General features: G+C 32.4%; 1 protein-coding gene across 1 annotated transcript in view; it reads right to left on the bottom strand.

The window, feature by feature from the left end:
- LOC122803846 (extracellular calcium-sensing receptor-like) overlaps positions 1-21,638 on the bottom strand; it is an 89,448-nt gene extending 67,810 nt beyond the window's left edge. The window contains exon 1 of the mRNA XM_044073529.1: positions 21,381-21,638. Within this exon, the coding sequence (XP_043929464.1) occupies positions 21,381-21,638 (258 nt within the window). The remainder of the gene's footprint in view (positions 1-21,380) is intronic.
- Positions 21,639-21,892: the final 254 nt, after the last annotated feature.

The raw sequence follows: 21,892 nt of genomic DNA, 5'->3' as shown, positions 1-21,892 counted from the left end.
TCACATGGGTTTATGAACATCCTCTTCAACTCATCACATTATGGATTTATTCTGCTCAAGTCCAGGTCTTTAAGCATCACTAGGCAAACTGACACAGTTAACAGAAATAGCTAGTAGTCAGTCTAGTGAAACAACTCAGTTTCCGTGTAGCAAAGGCAAAAGTGATCATGCACCAGGAATGCAATAAAAATTTTCAGAACCACCAAGAAATCAACTATGTAAATGACTGGTCTGATTGACCAGCCACCCAGAAGTTAATTCAAACAAACCAACAAGTGTCCAGAAGCAGCAAGTGTATAAAGTCAGTGATAGGCAGTGACCCTACAAACCAAACAGTGTAATCATCTGCTTCAGTAAAAGATTATATTCCAACAGTCTTCATTAAAAGGTAATAAGAATTGTGGGAAGCAAAGTGTAGCATTTAAAGGTCTAATTAATATATCAAAACAGATTCTTCAGAAACACAAAGCTGAGATTATTAAAACAGCAGCAGGAAAACACCAGCTTCTGCTTTAATGACTTAGAGTGCAATGAAGTCTCCAATAAAGCAAACCTAATATAATCTGAGCTCTGCATTGTCTTTTAAAGCTTACTTTAGTCTCATTCTGATTCAAAGCTGTCTGAGTAGCAAGGTAATAAATCCAGACATAAGCAAATGATGACTGGAAGCAGTTATTGTAATTTCGATTAAAAAATGCAGTTAAGTTCAAAAACACTGCTCTGCAACACTTTAAGGCATTTTGGAGCACTTGCATAGGAATCAATCAAGTCTTAAATTGAACAGCATTTGTCAGTTTAGAAAAGTGAGGGTGGAGTACAGTATGTGTAGTAAAAAAACTCAGCAAGCCAATAGATTGTTGAAACCAATTCTAGCGATATAAATGAAACATTTTGATTTGATTTGGTTACTAGATCTGGCAGAAGATATGTTTTGTAAAGGTAACTGTTACATTAACCATAGAACAGAAAATTAACACAATAGCAACAAGAAAACTCTCTTACTCACTAGGCAGCCAGTCAACGCCACCATCTTTCTGTTTTCCAGTATCTACTGAAATTAAACCATGACTGCAATATGCTCACAGCACAGTTCTTTGAAAGTATTGCAACTCTTTTGGGGATTATGCTGCTTTAGAATGAGATTGTAATTTAGATTCATCCATGAAAGCTTCATTATCCCATGAGCAAGTTTTGACAGACACCTGGATTGTACATGAGAATCTATAAACATATGTAAAGCGACAGAAAGGGATTTTCCACATATATGTCATGGATTTGATCTGATGAATGCAGATGCCATGCTGTTCCACTCAGCAAGTCTGTCCCTTTTCTTTATCCTGCTCTTCCATCTTTATAAATATTGTACTATGTAATAAAAATGAATAAATCCCATGCTGGTGATATTTTCTTATGTGTAAACTACTACTTGGCCATCTGCTAAACAAAAGCTTAATCTGTGTTACTCAACATGGGTTTAAGCCCAGTTATTTTCTTCAGAAGGTTATAAGCATTCAGGCTCGGTCAAGATACAAATGCAGTCTTGCTTGACTTTGTGGACTTCCTTCGTCAGAAGACTCATTCTGGTAGATTTGATGAAAATTGTCTTAGTAAAGCTATGAAAACCATTTGATATAGTGTCACATGGCATACTGCTACAGACCCTCTAATATGTTGGTCTCACCTGCAGTGCCCTCCATTGGTTTGATAGCAATCTCTGAAAAAATCACAAACAATAAACTAGAATGTCTGCATCTCTCCTCTTGTTCCAGTGTAAACATGTTCCTTAAAGCTGTGTACTTAGCCTATTTCCCTTCAGTCTCTAAATGAGGAATATGATTCCCTGTGTATGGCCTGTCAAACTCATCCAGTACACTGAATGTTCCATTACTAGCATTTCCACAGATGTCTGCCCTCAGCTTCAGTCCTACTTACACTGACTTTAATATTTTTATTTTTTAAAGAAATGCTGCTTTATTATTTCACAAACACCTGACAATGTCAGTGCAGTCCACATGCATGATGCACTATCAGTTTTCCCTGGTGGTTCACCAGGTTTCTCCAAAAAGTAGCTCTAATAAAGTAATGGCATCACCTTATTCTTATTAATTTATGCAACAGACTTAACCCGGAACCAAGGATTACATAACCAAGCTCCACTTGAACCATTCATTTGTTTCTATTTTAGTGATCTCATCTGTTTTTCTTTCTTTTCTTTTATATATTTTTCAGTTATACAGTGTAACTTATGCTATTGCTCATAGTCACTACCCTTGTTTAAGAACTCCTGCCACCTTTATTTGTTGGTCTCTGTTTGATTTTCAGTTATGTATACTTTTTTATTCTCTCTGCACTCATATACAACATACCTATTTTTATCACTCCTTATCTTGTTATCTTATAATAGGTGCTAGTGCACCCATTTTCTGCCATTGTTAGACTTTTTCTTCCATTTCTTTTATATCATTCACCAATGCTATTCACTCACTTTTATGATGGCTAAAATGATGAGCCTTCACCTTAATGCCTCTAAAATAAAATTAACATTCTTTTGCCCTAATCTCTTTCAAAAACCTGTCTTACTTAAGCTTGGGCATCTCCAGTCCTATCATTCTATCATGTTAATTCTTCACTCTTTATCATAACACTTGATTAAGTTAAACTTGCAAAATGCTTTGGTGTAATACTTCATAGCCAACTCATATTAATCCATTATGTAAAGAATGTAGTTACAAAAGCTATATTTACATTGGTTAAGTACTCCAGAGCTAACTTATTCCTTACTGACAACTCTGAACTAGGCACCACTAGGTCCTTTTTCCACTTTCAGTTGCTCTTTTCACCCTTGACAAACTTAACTTCTCCTAGCCATCTCAAACTGGAACAAACATATTATACAACAGACAGATTTGTCACTGGCCATAACAATTTTTTCATCATAGCCTCTCATTTCAATATTTTGGCTAGTAATCAGATACTACCTAACCTTGTCACAGCTTTACCTCACTCACAAACTACCATACTACTCAAACTATCCAATGTTTAACTGGCATTACCAAATGGAAGACCCTCCAATGTCTCTTCAAGAATCTATGACCCATCTTTTTGGCATTCCTAAATCTCATAAGAAGAATTGGGATGTAAAATTCCAGTTCTACACTGTTAAACTTTCCAATGCATTCTCACCAATGTTAGGAACACAGTTAAACATGCTTTTAACTCTCTATTATCTGACTCCATTCATAGCAGATAGATGTTCAACTCTGGAGTAACTCAAGGATTTTTCCAGTACTCATACCCACCACTATACAGTACTTCTTATTTATGATGTGGCTTCTACGTTATTTTCTCAATTTTTACTGAATGCATAAAAACATTGGCCCCTTATGTTTTTTTTTCTTGTTCCTTGGTTTTATACAATACATGTCAGTTTGCAATCCACGTTCATTATTTGTCTGTGATGCACAGAAATATGTGATTAAATATAATCACATTTCTCACTTATACTTTTCACACTTGAAAATGATATCTACATATAACTTAATTTGCACTATTCACGCTGTTTTTGTTATCCTTGTTTGTTTCATGAAAATTCATTTTTTTATTATTTATTTTTTAATCTAGGCAAGCCTATTGGACACAAGTGCCTCTTTTCAAATACAACTTAGGAACACTGTCTGGTTGTTGTTAAATATCAAATGTATCAATATGAAATATCTTCAAACCAAAAAGAGGGACATTTTCTGGATATTGAAACATACCCACAAACACACTACAAGTACTGCAGTGTGGATTGCTCCCATATGACTCTTAATTTAATGTTTCATCTCCAACTCCAAGGTCATTATACCTAAGTGTATGGATTATATTTCCAATAATTTGTGGTTAAGGGCAGTTTTAGGAAGATGCAATTTTAGTCTTTTGGTTTCAAGATTTTATGATTGATTCTTGTGTAGTATTCCATATGGCATACATAATGTTCAAGCCTATTTACTTATCTTTCACTGAAATGTGTTTATGATTTGTTTTACCTACATGATCACAGCCTTCATTTGACAAACAGACGGGTAATGTCTGCACCTATTTTGATTTCCACACGTATCCAAACTCATATCTTCTTATAGGATTCATGTCCGAGGAGCATTTTATAAGTTCATGTTTATTGGACAAGGCACTTAGTATAAGTATACTGTTTTAATGTATGACTGATATGGAAATAGTGCCTTAATTAGGGTATAAACATTTATAATTCTACAAATAACTGATATGGAAGCAGTGTCTTCTATAATTCTAAAACCTTGTTGAATATCCATATTACTTATTAAGGCATGGATTATGAACATATTTCAAGATGTAGGAAAAAAAAACATGTGAACATGTTTAATGATTCATAAAGCAAAATTCCATGTAATATGTAGTGGTGGTCATTGTTTATAACCACAGAAAACATATTTAATGAAGTTAGGGAAGGATATGCATTACATTCATAATTTACAAAGGAGAATTGTTTTGAGGTCATCCTATTTACCACACTGTTTAGAATGACGAATAATCTACTGTATGATCTGCATGTCATTTAAAACCTTTGGCAGTTACAAATGAAGGGAAGTAAGTTGTTGAAAATCCACATTTACTGGTTGACATCACTGCTCTTTTCAGTGGTATATGAGAACAATCTTCTTGCAGTAAGAGTTTTGTAAATACTTGATTAATTGAAGAGAAGATGAGACAAAATATTCTGTCAGGAGCAACTACTCAGGAAGGACAGCTATTTTATGAACGTGACTACTCCTACCAATAAATAACAGTCATGGTATATATATTTTTTAATAATGAAATACAAATGAGCCTGAACTGGCTAAGCAATCGAAAAAAATACATTTATTGAGGGCTTTTGTTGTTTGAAACAAATGACTTCCTCAGAATGATACCAAACAATATTCAAGAGTTTTTAAAAACTTCCTCCCCATATTAAAGCAACCAATGGAAAACACTTGAAAAATGAAAGGGATTCACAGTAACTCAGCAAGCAAACTAATAATTAAAGGGCGAATACATCAAAAAACATTACACAAATACAATCTGCACTAAAAAATATGCATTCATGAATTCCAAATGTAGAGATAAAAAAATCAAGTTGAATAAGAATGCAATTTCAAAATACTGGTGATAGAGAGAAAATCATTTAAACTGGGAAAAGAACATGCATTAAGTCTAATTTGCCATATGAGCTCCCTGAACTCAATGAGCTCTGACCAAGGTTCTCCCCGGGGATTTTTTTCTACCTTGTCTAGCCCATAAAACAAAAATCGATGGTTAGGAAATTTATGAATATGTTTGTTCAGGGCATTATTCATGTTCATACACTTGACGTAATATGTATGCTCATAAATATGCCACTTAAATTTCCTCTCTGTTTTTCCCAAGTAAAAACAAAAGCAAGACTAACAAATAGCTACATAAATGAGACCAAAAGAATAACAGGTACAAAAAATGAATTTTAACATCTAAATTTCTTATAGTGACACTTGTCTCCAAGATGGATTTATAGGGTACATATTACGTTATCGAACTTTTAAAAAGTTCAAATGTCATATGGTTGACACCATATGATTGACCTTTTAAAAGTTTGAATGTTTCAATGGAGATCTCCATACAGTGCGGAATGGGAAGATTTCCCTTTCCTGCACTGTAGTGCGATCTCGGAGTTGGTATATTTAAAGAGTGGGGGGTGTGGGGGGGTGCAAGGGGGCTTGCCCTCATCTTGAAATGGTCAGATAGGTTTTTTTTGTTTATTTATTTTTTTGCTTTTTGAACAAATTTTGATCATATGGCTTCGATCATATGATGTTCGAACTTTTAACAATTCGATAACGTAATATACATCCAATTTATATTGGGGTATACCACACATCTAAAAGTGCCCTTCTTCCTACTTGTTGTTTGGGTCAAATTTCCAGAAAATTCCAAAAGATTCTTAAAATTTCTACATGTTCTAAAAACAATAAGAGGTTTCTCTCTTACTTTTTCCAAAATCTGCTCAAATAAGGAAAACACTATCCAGTAATATGTCCATAATAGTGGAATAGCCAGAAGTAAAAGTAGTAATGAAGGAATCAGAATAGTTAACACAGTGTTCTAGTTAAAAATTGCTTTTTTGTAACAAAATAAAAAAGAGCAACGTCATCATCGACCTTACAACTGTAAAGGGGACAAAATGTACAATTCATTCTTTTAAGATTAACCTCATTAAATTTCTCATACACCAAGACTATAGGATACTCCCTGGTGGTAAAAATACCAATTAACCTGTTACATTCGTTAAGAAATAAGCTATCACCTGACACCATCCTTGCTAAAAAAACAAATTGCCATTTTACAATCCCTCTTTTTGATACAAAGGATGACAACTATTAAAATGCAAAATAGCAATAGAATATGTAGGTTTCCTATATATGTTAGTAATAAATGCTTTGGAATTGTAGGCCTTAAAATTTACACATCTAAATAATTAATTTGATCTTGATTACATGAATGTATAAACTTCAAGAAAGTAGTAGAATTAATGTATTCCAAAAAGGCATCCATTTCCTCAGGGGAAACCTTTCTTTTAACAAAAAGCTCCTCAAAAAAAAAAAAAAAGGTATAAAAGACCCATGAGTTTGAAATAGGATGGTTGAACAAAAATTTCTTCTACTGAATCATGATAATGTTAGCAAAAATGGGGCACATGCAGTCCCCATTGCTACACCTTCAGTTTGCAAAAACTATTGCCCTTAAAAGGATATAAAATTATTCTTCAATACAAGTTCCATAAGCACTACTAACACTTGAATCCTGAAACCATTGTAAACCATTCTATGCTATTAACATATCCTATTGTTCTTTCAATTGTTGGTATTCCGAAGATCCATAAGACTGTTGTAGATCCTCACTTAAGATTCATTGTTAATGTTGGGAGGTCAAAAACCCACCCCCTTGCCAGATACATTGGCAACACTCTTAAGGATATTGATATTTTAAAGCAAATTATTAATTTATGTAGGGATTCATGAGACTTTTTATTCAAATTGTGACAAGTTAGTTTTTGTGATGATATTTCTTTCTTTTTTTTTTTACTATTGATGTTGTTAATTTATTCAATGTCATTCCTATGCTATTGGTTTAGAATAGTTTCAGGAGTTTTTAATTGAATCTATTAATTTTTCTTCTAGCAACATTCAAGTATTAGTAGTGCTTATGGAACTTGCATTGAAGAATAATTTTATATTTTTTGAAGGCCAATATTTTTTGCAAATTGACGGTGTAGCAATATCATGATTCAAGGAGAGAAGACATTTTTTTCATTCATCCTATTTCAAACTTGTGGGGCCTTTGCACCCATTTATTGGATGGCACCTTTATTGCATGGAAGGTTTTCCCTGAGGAAATAGTTGCTGTTTTTGGAATACATTAATTCTACTACTTCTTTCTTGAAAATTACTCATTCACATAATTAGGATCAAATTAATTATTTAGATGTGGAGATTTTTAAGGACTACAATTCCAAAGCATTTATTACTAACATATATAGGAAACCTAAATATTCTAAGGTTCCCTATTACATCCTCGAAGACGCACTTACCCGAATACATAAACACTGACACTTCTCCATCGAACCACGTAAACATCGACCGTTCTGAAGTGCGAAATCCGAAACGTCAAATCATGGTTGGTCCTTCCATGGTATAGCTCCATAAGGTAAGTGTGCAATAGTTATGGACCTTAGGGTTAGGGTGCGGGTTAAGGTAAGTTCATAGATGGTAATGTATGTGAGATTTAGCATAGGGTTAGATGCAGAGTTTTGTTATGTGTATGTGTGTGGATTATTTATTTTGTTTGGGTATAGCTTGTTAAGGTAAATGTGCGATAGTTACGGACCTTAGGGTTAGGGTGTGGGTTAAGGTAAGTGAATAGATGGTGGTATATGCAAGATGTAGTGTAGGGTTAGAAGTAGGGTTTAGTTTAGGGTTAGAAGTAGGGTTTTGGTTGGTGTATGTATGTGTTTGTTTAGTTTGTTTGGGTAGGTAGTATGTAGCGGGTGGTGGAGTGGGACAAGTATGATGGTTCGAGCTTTTGAATTTTGCAGTTTAGGGCATTCAGTGTATTAGTGGTTCGTGGAATATGTGTCGGCATTTTTGTATTCGGTTATTAGGGCTTTCGAGCTTGCAATATAGACCTGTATTCTAATGCTATTTTGTATTTTACTAGTTGACATCCTTTGTATCAAAAAAGAAGGATTGTAAAAGGGCAGTTTGTTTATTTAACAAGGATGGTGCTGGATGATAGCTTATATCTCAATGACTATAACAAGTTAATTAGTATGTTTACCACCGGGGGTATCCCACAGACTTGGTGTATGAAAAATTTAATGAGGCTAAGCTTAAAAGAATGAATGCTACATTCTGTACCCTTTAGAGTTGTAAGGTCGATGATAATGTTGTTCTTTCTGATTTTGTTACAAGCAACAATTTTGAACTCCAACATTGTGTTAACTATTCTGATTCCTTCATTACTACCTTTACTTCTGACCATTCCTCTATTAAGGATATATTACAAAAATACTGGACTGTGTTTTCCTGCTTTAAGCAGATTTTGGAAAAAGTGGAAAAAGTAGGGGGCAAACCTGTTACTGTTTTTAAAAGAGGTAAACATATTAAGAATCTTTTGGAATTTTTGGGTAATTTGTCCCACTCAATGAATAGGAAGATGTACTTTTAGATGTGGGTTTTGCCCCAAAGTAAATTCATGTTGGAGTCGACAAGTGTCACTATAAGAAATGTGGTTGCTAAAACTTATTTTTATTGTACCTGTTATTCTTCTGGTCTCATTTATGTAGCTATTTGTCAGTCTTGCTTTTGTTTTTTCATGGGGAAAACAGTGAGGAAATTTAAGGAGTGTATTTCTGAGCCGATGTGATATCAAGCGTATGAACAAGAATAATTCCCTGTACAAACATATTCATAAATTTCCTAACCATCAGTTTTTGTTTTATGGGCTACACAAGTTAGAAAAAAAATCTCTGTGGTGGACCTTGGTCAGAGCTCCTTGAGGGCAGTGAGCTCATATGGCAAATTTGACCTAATGCATGCTCTTTCCCCAGTTTAAATGATTTTCTCTATCACCAGTGTTTTAAAATTGCATTTTTATTCAACTTGATTTTCTTTTCTCTACATCTGGAATTCTTTAATGCATATATTTTTTTAGGGCAGGATTGTATTTCTGTAATATTTTGAGATGTGTTTGCCCTTTAATTACTAGTTTGCTTGCTGAGTTACTGTGTATCCCTTATACTTTTCAAGTGTTTTTCATTGGTTGCTTCAATCATGTGATATGTGGTAGTTTTTAAAAATTCTTGGACGTTGTTTGGTATCATCCTGAAGTGGTCATTTGTTACAAACAATGAAATTGCTTAATAAATTTATTTTTATTGGCTTTCCCTTGCATTATGTGGATGCTTAGTCAGTTTGGGCTCATTTGTATTTCATTTTGGTTTGTGTTTACCTCCGATTCCGAGCCTGTGTTTTTGTTTGCTGTTACATTTTTTTTAAATAAGCTTGACAATTTACTCTAGAATCTAACACACTTAACATTAATTGTTTGCAAATGCTTTGAAAAAAAAGTAAATCCTAAAATGTAACTTTGTCAGAAATGGGAACGTCATCTAGAGAAGGAAAGGGACTGGCAAGGGATCCTAGATACGTTTCATCTCTTTACGTCATAAAACATCGTAAGGAAGATTGTAATTTGGAGCAAAAGCAAAATCATCTGCATAACCTTAAAACTGAATGTTATCCTGATTCAGATGTATTCCTAGCAAATTATTTTAGGTTAATATGTATTTTAAAATAGTAGCAATAAATGTCTAATTGCAACAATATGAAATGAAATCAAAAGTGGCAACCTTACTTAAATCCTGTATCCAAAGTGAAAAAAGGAGTAAAATTGTTGTTTATCTTAACTTGTTTTAATGTTTGCATAAATATTCTAAATTATATTAACACATGAAATTCAATAGCCACAATATTCTAGTAGTTTAAAAATGAAACAAACAAGCAAACAAAGAAACCCTGATATATGCAACCAGCCATGGATTTATTGAATGCTTTCATTCTTGAAATATCACATAACTTCCTCAGCATCAGAATAAACTCATGGCCTGGACAAGGAACTAATATTAAAATCTGCTTGGAGAAAATCACCCTTAAAATAGAATCACAGCCTGATAAGGCTTGACAGTGATTATTCTTCCAGAATACTAGAACAAAGGAAAAAAGTCTGGCCAATAATAAAACTGTTGAAACAAAACAACATTAAAGCACAGCTGACCTTTCCAGTCAAGATAAAAATACTTTTTGCCAATGAGATGAAAACCTTTAATGAATTAGAAGAAGCTACTATATTCATCAAAAACAACAACATAGTGTCTATCCCAGAAGAAATGGAATGGATGGCTCCTACTCTTAAAAGAATAAAATAAACAAATCTTTGGAATGATGCTAGAAAGAAGAAAAAAAAAAAAAGAAAAAACAGATTCCAAGATAACTGTCCCAAAAAAATAACTCTTACAACTACATCTCTCAAAGTATCAACTGGTATGGTACATCACTTGTCATCTGTTTTTATTTAAAAAAAGAAGAATTCTTAAACAACTGAGAAACAGTAATGATTTATTTAGAATGTTCAAAGAGTCCAATAATTCTTCACAAACAAAGGCAGGTCAAGATGTGTTACTATTTATATTATATATAAGCCAAACAAAGCAGCATATAATACAAACATAGAAGTTTCTATTCCCCTACTTAAACTCAATGAATACTTATCTTGTTAATTTTTCATTGATTTTACTTATAATAATTTAAGTAATTAATTAACTAATTCAACAAGGTACCATTCATCAGAGTTCAGACTCAAATGTAACAAATTAACATAATATATAATAGCAGTTCCAGTAGAGTGTTTTGAAAAAAAAATGCTGTCATGGAGACTAATGCCTTCTTCAGTTAAAGTATGATTTTGAAATGTCATGTATATCCTGGTTAAATAATAGTAGCAAGCTCTTAGTACAAATGTCATCATTATTCTGTCTAAATATAGTTAATATCAATTATGGCAGGTATCACAGCTATGAGTGCTGTTTGATCAATCCTGATATGGTGTGCGTGGATGCAGCTGTGTCTGGCAGCTAGTACAAATGTCATTATTATTCTGTCTAAACATAGTTAATATCAATTATGGCAGGTATCATGGCTTTGAGTGCTGTTTGATTGGACCTGACATGGTGTGTGTGGATGTAGTTGTGTCTGGTGGCTGTTATGTGTTGCCGTTTTCATCTCCGGGAAGCTGTGGGTTGTGGCTTGTGATCAAGGTTTGCCGATGCTTGTGCATTGGGAAGAGACATTTGGTGTTTTGGCCTGGATCAGAGGGAAGGGGGTGGATGGGGCTGTGATTTGGGATATTTTGGCAGAGAGTGGTTTGTTTTTATGTCTGCTGAGTGAGTGGTGGGAGGGCTGGAGCAGTGTGTTTTCTCTTGTTGTGGCAGCTTGTTGGGAAGGTTTTTTTTAGTCTGTTTGCTCTCTGTTCTTTTCCTGTCTCCTGCCTAGCTGAAAGGGAGGGAATTTAGGCTTGAGGTTGCAGTGAAGTGAAACTTTGCTTTAGGTGCATAGTGAGCCTTCTAGTATGCAGTACACAGACACATTAACAGAAACAGATGCTCCCAGGTTGCTATGGTAACATTGACAGAGTGAAGATAATGCTTAACGGCTCTGAGGAGCCTCCGAGATGATTCTCGGCAATGACATTTTTGGTTTTAAAAAAAGATATATAATAAAAGGGCTTTTTTAAACCACATGTACACATAGTGATGGTCTCCCAACACTTCATTTAGCTCATTAAGTTGATTCTTGATAAAAAAATACACACACAATAGTTATGTAATGTATGATTTTAGTAAATCTAGATATGACATATATAATCATCATATAAGATGAAACAGTCTGCTGAATTTAGATATTAAAGACAGGATTTAAAAACATGGGCTTGTGTATAATAACACTACTGTCTTAACTTGTCATAAATGACATACACTACATTGAACATCAAGGGGAAGCATGAAGATTTTCTTATATAAGTAAATATGCATAAACAACTCATGTAATTGCTTTAACTTGAATTGTAGTTTTTCTAACCCATCTTGACCATATATAATATTTAAGCAGTTACCAAGGTAACTAATGTTTTATACATGACATCAAACAAAGTTGTTCAAGAGAAACAATAGAAGCCTGAACTTGAAATGCCACAGACTGTAACAATCATATTCTGAAAAAATAGTATTAAATTGACAATAGACAGTTTAATAACATGGGCTTGAGTATAATAACACTACTATTTTAACTTGTCATAAATGACATACACTATACTGGACATCAAGGGGAAGCATTATGATTTTCTCATATAGGTAAATGTGCATAACGAGTCATATAATTGCTTTGTTGAATTGTGGTCTTGTAACACATCTTGACCATATATAATATTTAAGCTGTTACCAAGGTAACTAATATTTTATACATGCCATCAAACTGACAAAGTTGTTCAAGGGAAACAATAGAATCCTGAACTAGGAATGTCACAGAATGTAAGAATCACATTCTGAACAAATAGTATTAAATTGACAATAATCACTCAGTTTAACCTTTGCTGACTACAGAAAATAGAAGGTTGCCATTTAAATCTTAAAGCCTTTCAGTATATGCCATAAAATGGCAATTTATGAATATGAAAAGGAACCATGTAATCATTAATTACAATAAGTGAATTTGTTGTTTTTAACCTATAATTACACTCATTTTATAATAAGAAATTATAGATATGAAAATCATTATGTGTAGGAAATGGGGGAAGAGAGATGCACTGATATTTAAAATGCACTAACTTTCATCAATGTTTACATAAAACAAACTTGATGCTTTAAGTAAGTTAGCGACAAAGTGATTACTTAAATGCTGGTAAACAATGAAATATAACTTCTGATCTTCTTCTTCTCCTTTTGGCTTTTTCCAGTTAGGGGTTGCCACAGCGGATCACTGATCCACTCATGATTGACAGTGGAGTTTTTACGGTGTCGAGTTGCCTGCCTGGCGTCCAACCTTCCACTGAAGGCACACATACGAACTCACACCTAGGGCCAATTTAGTGTGTCTAATCCACCTACAGCATGTCTTTGTGATGTGGGAGGAAACCAGAGCACCCGGAGGAAACCCACGTGACCACAGGGAGGACATGCAGACTCCACACAGAAGGCACCCCAGCCGAGGATCGAACTGGAGAACCTCTTGCTGTGAGGTGGCAATGCTAACTGCTGCACCACTGCAGCTGCCCAAAATATAACTTCTGATATATCCAGTAAAATACATTCGATTATAAACATTAGGTATAAATATTATTACCATCTATTTATATTAAGTAATAAGTTTTGAAAGACTTCATCAATAAGGGTGAATATGTTAAATAACTGTGTGCTATAATCTTTTACTGACGTTTTATATATGATACATCCTACTTTACTATGATTGAATTGCTTGTTATCTATCTTTCATGTAAATATTAATTGCTTTTACAATAAGTAGACATTTTTATTGTATTAGAATTCTGTCTAATCTACAATACTACTATAGCTGTTCAAAATAATATAAATATTGCTTATTCCTAATACAAATATTCTCCATATGATAATTCAATTTATGGAGCTCAGATGTTCTGGATTGCAACATATGAGTGATAATCTGATGGACTTAGGTTTATCCATCAGATTAGGAATGATTTTCATTCCATGGCTAGTGCGGATCGTAGTTTTGTTAACATTTATTAATTTAAATTTGTTATTTCACAAAAACATTTTTAGTATGCCTGACCAAAACATTACTTTGTTGATAAACAATCAAAGCATAAAACTGATAATTTCCTTTAAAAGCTCAAACATATACTTTATAGTTATCAGATGAAAATGTTTAATAGTCACAATAAAACAAAAAAATGTATAGTCTAAATAACCTAAGATGGATTTAACTTTATTATCTTTAAATACAATTAGCCTAAACAATCTTCGAAGAGATCAAATCTACTGAAATATTTAAAACTGAACAAAGCACAAATTGTCTTCCTTCAAGAAACTCATTTCAAAACAAATGACAATTACAAATGGAATCCTAAGGAATATATGATATTGGCGCAATCCACTTATAAGACAAAGACAAAAGGGGTAACAATTTTATGGAAAACAAATATGATTAACCCAGAAATAATTTATAAGTATGAAGATAAAGAAGGCCTTATGGTATTAGTAATAGTTAAATATAATAACAGAATATGTACCCTAGCTAATCTATACTGGTTTCCAGGTATTGGATCAGGAACTGTTAAAAAACATTTGGATTTAATTTCCAGTAATTATAAAGGCAACTTAATATCAGGAGGAGATTTTAACTGTATATTTGATATTTCTAAAACTACAAATAAAAGATGCACAGATCTGCTGTATCAAAAGCTTTAAACAAGTGGGTAGAATTTCATCTTGTAGATACTTTCAAATTTAAAGAAGACAAATCTTTGTTGTTTTCCCATCAAGATCACAGATTTGGTACCCAAACAAGAATAGATTAAATATTTACTGCCCATGACTTACACTCTAAAATCATTAATTTCTCAATCACTCCCTGCCCCTTTTCAGACCACAATTCATTGATACTAAAACTTCAAAATGGGTACAATCCATTGATCGTTAACTCAAGAATTCCAGCATATATAACTAAAATTAAAGAGTTCAAACCTTGCTTATTATGTGAATTACAGTTCTTCTTAGATATTAATTGCACCACAGAGATAAATAAAATAATGATATGGGACTCATCAAAAGCTTACATATATGGTAAAACCCTAACTTGGTATAAACAAATCAGAAAATGGGATTCTGAATTATTAGATCTACAATCCAAACTTTTGTCAGTAAAAGCTGAAAACAATCAAAATCATTTGGAGATGAGAAAGAAAGTAGAAGTATTAAACAATAAATTCAACTAAATTCTAACCCATAAAACTAGTTTAGCTTTAGAAAAACTAAAAATTAATACCTTGACCACTTCTCCCAAATATCTACTTAATTTATCCACACGAATCAAAATACAATCAAAAGCTAATAACATTAAACGTATCATCCATGAAAAGAAAGGGAAAAATGTTTCGGATAAAGGTGACATTCTTGATGCCTATAGAAATCAGTATATGGAGCATTTCCAAAAAGAAAATATACATATCAATCAATTAAATCTAGATGAAAAATGTTCTAATATAAAAAAACAGAGAAATTAAACTAGATCTGCAAGCACCCATATCCTACAAAGAAATTATAGATACAATAAAAGAGGGTAAAAATAATAAATCTCCAGCTATAGATGGTATACTTATGGAAATATATAAACTTTTTTTCCTTCAAAGATACTATCCCTCTTCCATAAAACTCCATTAGAAATTCATTCACAAGCTTTAAAGCTACCCTCTTGGAGATATTCCTTAATCACACCAATCCTAAAGGAAAACAAATCCCCAAACCTCTGTACCTCATATAGACCTATATCATTATTAAATAATGACTATAAGATATTTATGACAATATTAACAAACAGAATGAAAATACCACTATCCAAAACAATAAATAATGATCAAACTGGATTTATATATCATAGACACACACATGACAATATTAAAAGTATAATTTCTCTTATAAGTTATATTAATAAAGAAAATATAGAAACACTCATAGTTGGCTTAGATATAGAGAAAGCCTTTGATTCCCTAAATTGGGACTATTTATTCAAATTTCTACTGTAATTTGAATTTCCTCCTTCCTTTGTTCATCTACTAAAGAATATATATACAAATAATTTAGCATATGTTAAGCTAGGTCCTTTCACCTCTGAATCTATACATATAACCTAACATATGTCCCATGTCACCGATTCTATTTGCTTTGGGTATTAAAATATTGGCAGATTCAATACATAACAATACAAAAATCAAAGGAGTATATGTTTATGAACAATACAATTCTAAAGTAATGCTCTTTGCTGATGACATGTTATTAACATTATCCAATACAAAAGAGACATTGAAGAATTAGATATTTTAATTGACACATTTTACAGGACTTCAGTACTCCATTTCAATAAATCAAAATCAACATGTTTATTTTTAAATAAAAAAAAAGAATTGCAGACAAAAGGGGAATACATTATAGGGAAACAAGCATCTACCATAAATATCTAGGAATTGAGTTATGCAAGGATAATAATATTATCAATACAATTAAAATCTCTGTGGAAAGATGGAACAAAATAATATTAACATTTGAAGATAGACTATATTTAATAAAATGGTTTTACTATCCAAGATTCTGTCTATAGCTTTGACAATACAACTGTTACCAGAAACGAATATACTCGAAGAAATAAATTCATGCCTAAAACTTTTATGGTTTCCCAAAAGAAACAGAATAGCTTTAATACATCATATCAGACCATGGAAACAGGGAGGATTAAATTTTCCTGATACAGAAACATATATAAAAGCATCGATATCTAAAACAATCTCAGATTGGATAAGTCCAAATTATTCAGCAAATTGGAAAGAATTACTAACTGTGATATCAATAAATGAATTTTATTTACAAAAAAAATCAAATAACAGATAAAAATAATTTGCCGTGGCACATATTATGCATTAGTATACAATATAATATAACTAAGCCCACTAAAACTCATATGATTAATTACATTGACTCATTTAGGAAAATTATTAATGCACATATAGATTTAAAAATCTGGTTTTATCTTTTAACACCATTCATAGTTACAAAGAGCTATCCCACATAAAATATACAGAAAATAAGTAATTCCTGGGAACAGAAAGGATTGGTTTGTTGGTTTCAGTGTATTAAAGAAATAAAAGTTCTGGATATGCAAGCAATAGAAATAACATACAAAATTCCACAACAAGATTGGCTAACTATGCAAAGCATTCTCATGTATTTGCAAGATCTATGCCGAATAATTTGTAATTCTTCATTTAAAGAAATACCTAAACTTATGAAATACCTATATGAAATCATATATAATGATTATGACATGGGAAATAGTATTTTGAAATTTTACAATATACTGATAAATTATAAAACAACACCCACATCCACATATTGGAATTATATAACAAAAGGACACTCATTACAGCTAACTGAAGAAATTAAATCAAGAATTTTATTATCCATAAAACATACATCCTATACACAATACTGGAAAGTTTTTAATTGGAAATGCTTGCACAGAGCATTCTTAACTCCAGATAAACTGTCTTTCAGCTTTTCCTGGTTAGGGGTCACCACAGCGGAACTCCAGTCTGCTAATGATTGGCAGTGAATTTTTACAGTGTTGAGTTGGCAGTCTGGCACCCAACCTTCAAAACAGAATTACTAAAATTAATTCTTCCACAAAGGGAATATGTTGGAGGTGTGAGCAAATACACAATGCAGACTGGAATCACATTTTTTTCGACTGTGTTGCCATATTGGAATGGTATTAAAAACTTTTTACAAGCTTTATTTAATGAATTGTTTAACTTATCTAAAGCTCTAGTATTATTAAATGTGTACGAAGGTCCTCATTTGCATGAGTCAAATATGTATCTAGTTTGGACAATACTTGCAATCTCAAGGAAGTGTATAACAAGAAGATGGAATACAAACACAATACCAACTTTTGAAGATTTCTACAGCCTACCGGAGATCACAGCATTGTTGGAAATTAAAATTAAAATTAAAGAATTAAGGATTCATCCTAAGTCATTTATTGACAATCCATTGAAAAAAGTTTTATCATTAATTTACACTTTACAATAACTGAATGGATACACTCTGATAACTGGATTGTTATACCTATAAAGTAATTGTATATATTGAGACCTGTTATAGTGTTAGGCTGATGTAAATAGTGTACATAGTTGTTTAAGATGTTATATACAAATACTATGGAATTTATTTAACTCTATTTGAAAAATAAAAAAATTTTGAGGAAAAAAAAGAATTTTGAAAAAAAAAAGAATAAACTCATGGCTTCTTGTTTATGCATTTTTTTGGTTTTATTGTTATATTACATTGATTGGACTTTTTAGTTCTTCAAAAATGCATAATTTGTCAATTAAATCAGTAACTTTGTTTATATCATAAATGATGATGGCAGGTAATTAATTTATGTTTAAAGCATTGTTAATATTGACTGCTTCTGCCTGATTTATAAAAATCAGCATCCATAATTTATCTTCCTAGACAAAAAAAATCTAGAATTTAGTTTGTCAATATAATAAATAATTATATTGCTCCTTATTTTATTTAGAATACAAGAGTCAATGTTTTAGAAAGACTGCTAATTTTATTCTTTTTTGTTAGGAATATTGTTGCCCGTTTCAGAGAATTGTTTGTAAAAATGAAATATCTGACCCAAATGCTGGTTGCTTCTATGAATGCATTCATCACTTTGTCTCTATCCATGAACTCCTAACAAAAAGATTGGAGTTATACAGCAGACTGTTTCTTGCTTTCTGAAATCTCCTACTTGGTTCAGCACATCTATAAACTCAGATATTTAGTGGCAAATGTCTTTCTATCTCTCTCAAAAGAATAAAAAATATAATGCTTCCTTGTCAGTGTATGTAGGAATATTTTTAGGACCAGCTCCCTTTTAATCTTAAGTACAACTCTGAAGCTAAAACATTTAAGAATGAAATAAAAATTGTCTTCAGAAGTGCTGATCTTTTAACTGCTGTGTAATTCAATTTCTTATTCTGTTGTCTCTAGTCTCATTAATTCACTTTTTCTTGTCCCCCACCATGTTTTTTCTAATACTTAAAAAAACTGCACTGGTTTAGGTACCCTTTTTAGTCACAACTTTTGTCAAATGCAATCACAAACACATAGAAAAATACAAACAGGGAGAACAGACTCGTTTGTCAAGAACAAAAAATATACACATCTGAAATGCTCATCTTATATACACAAATGTGAAATGCAGGTCTTATAATTATAGATTGTACAGAACAGAATATACTTTCATGTAGCATACATACACATACACACACACACACACACACACACACACACACACACACACACACACACACACACACACACACACACACACACACACACACGCACACACACATATATATATAATATATATATATATATATATATATATATATATATATATATATATATATATACATATACACACACACACACACACACACACATATATATATATATATATATATATATATATATAGATGGTTACCATTCAAAATATCTAAAACTCATAACATCTAAATTCAAAACATTGACACCACATCTAAAACCCAAAACATCTAAAACTCATAACATTGAATTTCATAACATCTAAACTTTGCATCACAACATCAAACACTACAAATCACTTGAAAATAACATCCCCTCCACCTATAACACCAAACTAACAAACACACTTTTTACTACATTTCTGCAGGGTCAAGCCCCCTTGCACCTGCCATGTGGGGGCTCTGCCCCCACATGCCCCGTAAATTAAATATACCAACTCCGAGATTGCACTACAGTGGAAAAAGTTAATTTCCTAACCCCACTGTATCACGATCACCATAATGAATGTACACATAATGTCTATATCACTTACTTGTATGGCCTAAAAACCACATACAAAGTGGCAAAATAAACACTGTATAAATAGAATAAATTCCAACATTATATAAATAAAAAATATATAAATAAAAACTACAACATCTCATACTAATACCACAAGATTAACAGCTTAAACAATGACATTTACACATTTCACAATACACTATTCCATATTATACATTTTCGATGTTATGAAATTAGATGTTATGAGTTTTAGATGTTTTGGGTTTTAGATGTTGTGGTCTCAATGTTTTGAATTTAGATGTTATGAGTTTTAGATGTTTTGAAGTGTAACCATATACAGAGAGAGAGAGAGAGAGAGAGAGAGAGAAAGATAACTATATACATTATATATTTATATATATAAATGTCTATATATATATATATATATATATATATATATATATATATATATGCATTAAACATTAATTTATGTTTTCCAGTATACAGAATGTTATAGAAACAGTATACAGTAAAATAATCAACAGGTAACATACTAGGTGTCCTACATATTGTGAGGTAATGTGAATGAAATGCGATGAACAATACATTCTTACACATTTGCAGACAAACTGACATTTAACCTGGATCACTAAAATAGTTACATTGATGGGTATCTGTTAAGTGTTCCATGCGTTTCTGTATAAAACTGGTGTGCTCAATAATATTTCTAATGTCTTGAGATAAAGTATTCCATCTGACTGATGTGATCTTGGAAAAGGGTTTTTTTCTGCTAAGTCTAGATTAAAAAAAGAGTTTTAACTTGAAGTGTACCCTCCTCTTTATGAAAAAAGTAAGATAAATATCTTCTTTTTAATTTGCAGTGGGAGGGCAGGTATATAAATGAATATTAAATAGTTCAATACGAAACAGGGTCTACCAGTCACTGACAACCAGTTAGCTTTGGATATAACTAGGAAATGGTGCTTTTTATCTAAGGCCAAGGATATACATTGAAATATTTTATTTTGTTTTATTTAGTTAGTTAATATCCGGGGAGTAATAACTGATGCATTTGAGCTGGGCTTTAGTGCAGTTATTGATATGGTATTCTAAATGGGGATGAGCACATTTGGTGCTAATGTTTCCTGGCTTTAGAAAATAAAAAAATGTGAACATTTGTATGATAGCAATTGATTTCAAACTCTTTGTTTTATATGTAGCATGCTGCAAAGTATAAAGCATGTTCTCCTTGCACTATTGTTTTTTACATGGGAAGATATTGATTAATCCAAATAAGGAGGCATTTCTGGTCATTCACTGACACTTGGGGATTCATATGGATCATTAACTCCAGAAGTGGATGCAGTTTGTAAATCCTAAAGAATAGCTAATATCATTATGGTACACTTGGAGTAGTCAATTGCTAGATCGTTCAGTGCTATTCATTTCCAAAGTTGCTGGAAACCATCTTTGGAGAGACGTTTGCAAGTGTTAAGCTGTAGCACTTTGACAGATGGCACATCACATTAATCAAGCTCCATACCCATGGCCAAATGCAAAAAGGAGAGACACGTGATATTTGGTGGCACACATTAAATGTAAATTAAAAATAGGGACTTTTCTGACTTACCTGTGGAAATTTGTAGAGTCCCAGCAGCCTAGCAATAGGAATTGATGTTGCAGATAATGACTCACCAATTACCGCTACAAATGAGGAATGAGTCTGGCACTGATAATTTGGAACTGTCATTGTCTGTCCTGTAAGCAGCCTCATTGTACCCTCAAGAGCTCCAGCAACAGTTGTACAGGAATCGTAAATCTCATATCCAAGTGTAACATTTGGCAAAAGGTATTGGTCTTTGTGGATCTCTTCAGTTGCAAATATCATAGCCAGTAGTATTTCATATATTCTAAAATGAAACCTCGGCAAATACAAGAGAATATTTACACATAATGCTGCATAATATGTTATTCAATAAATTAACTTGTTAGGAAATACTTTGTAGTATGCATTATTCTATGGACAAAACCTAAATGGAAGAACATAGCAATGTCCTGGAGTCTATTTTCTCTCATATCGTAAAGAGATGCTTGTTAACTTTCAGATTTCCTCTAGGTGTGTGTGTGTGTGTGTGTGTGTGT

The sequence above is a fragment of the Protopterus annectens genome, chromosome 6.part0, assembly GCF_019279795.1.
Source record: "Protopterus annectens isolate FY-2018-M chromosome 6.part0, PAN1.0, whole genome shotgun sequence".
Lineage (NCBI taxonomy): Eukaryota > Metazoa > Chordata > Ceratodontiformes > Protopteridae > Protopterus > Protopterus annectens.
Note: the sequence above shows the minus strand (reverse complement) of the source record. Positions and strands in the feature narration are given on the sequence as shown.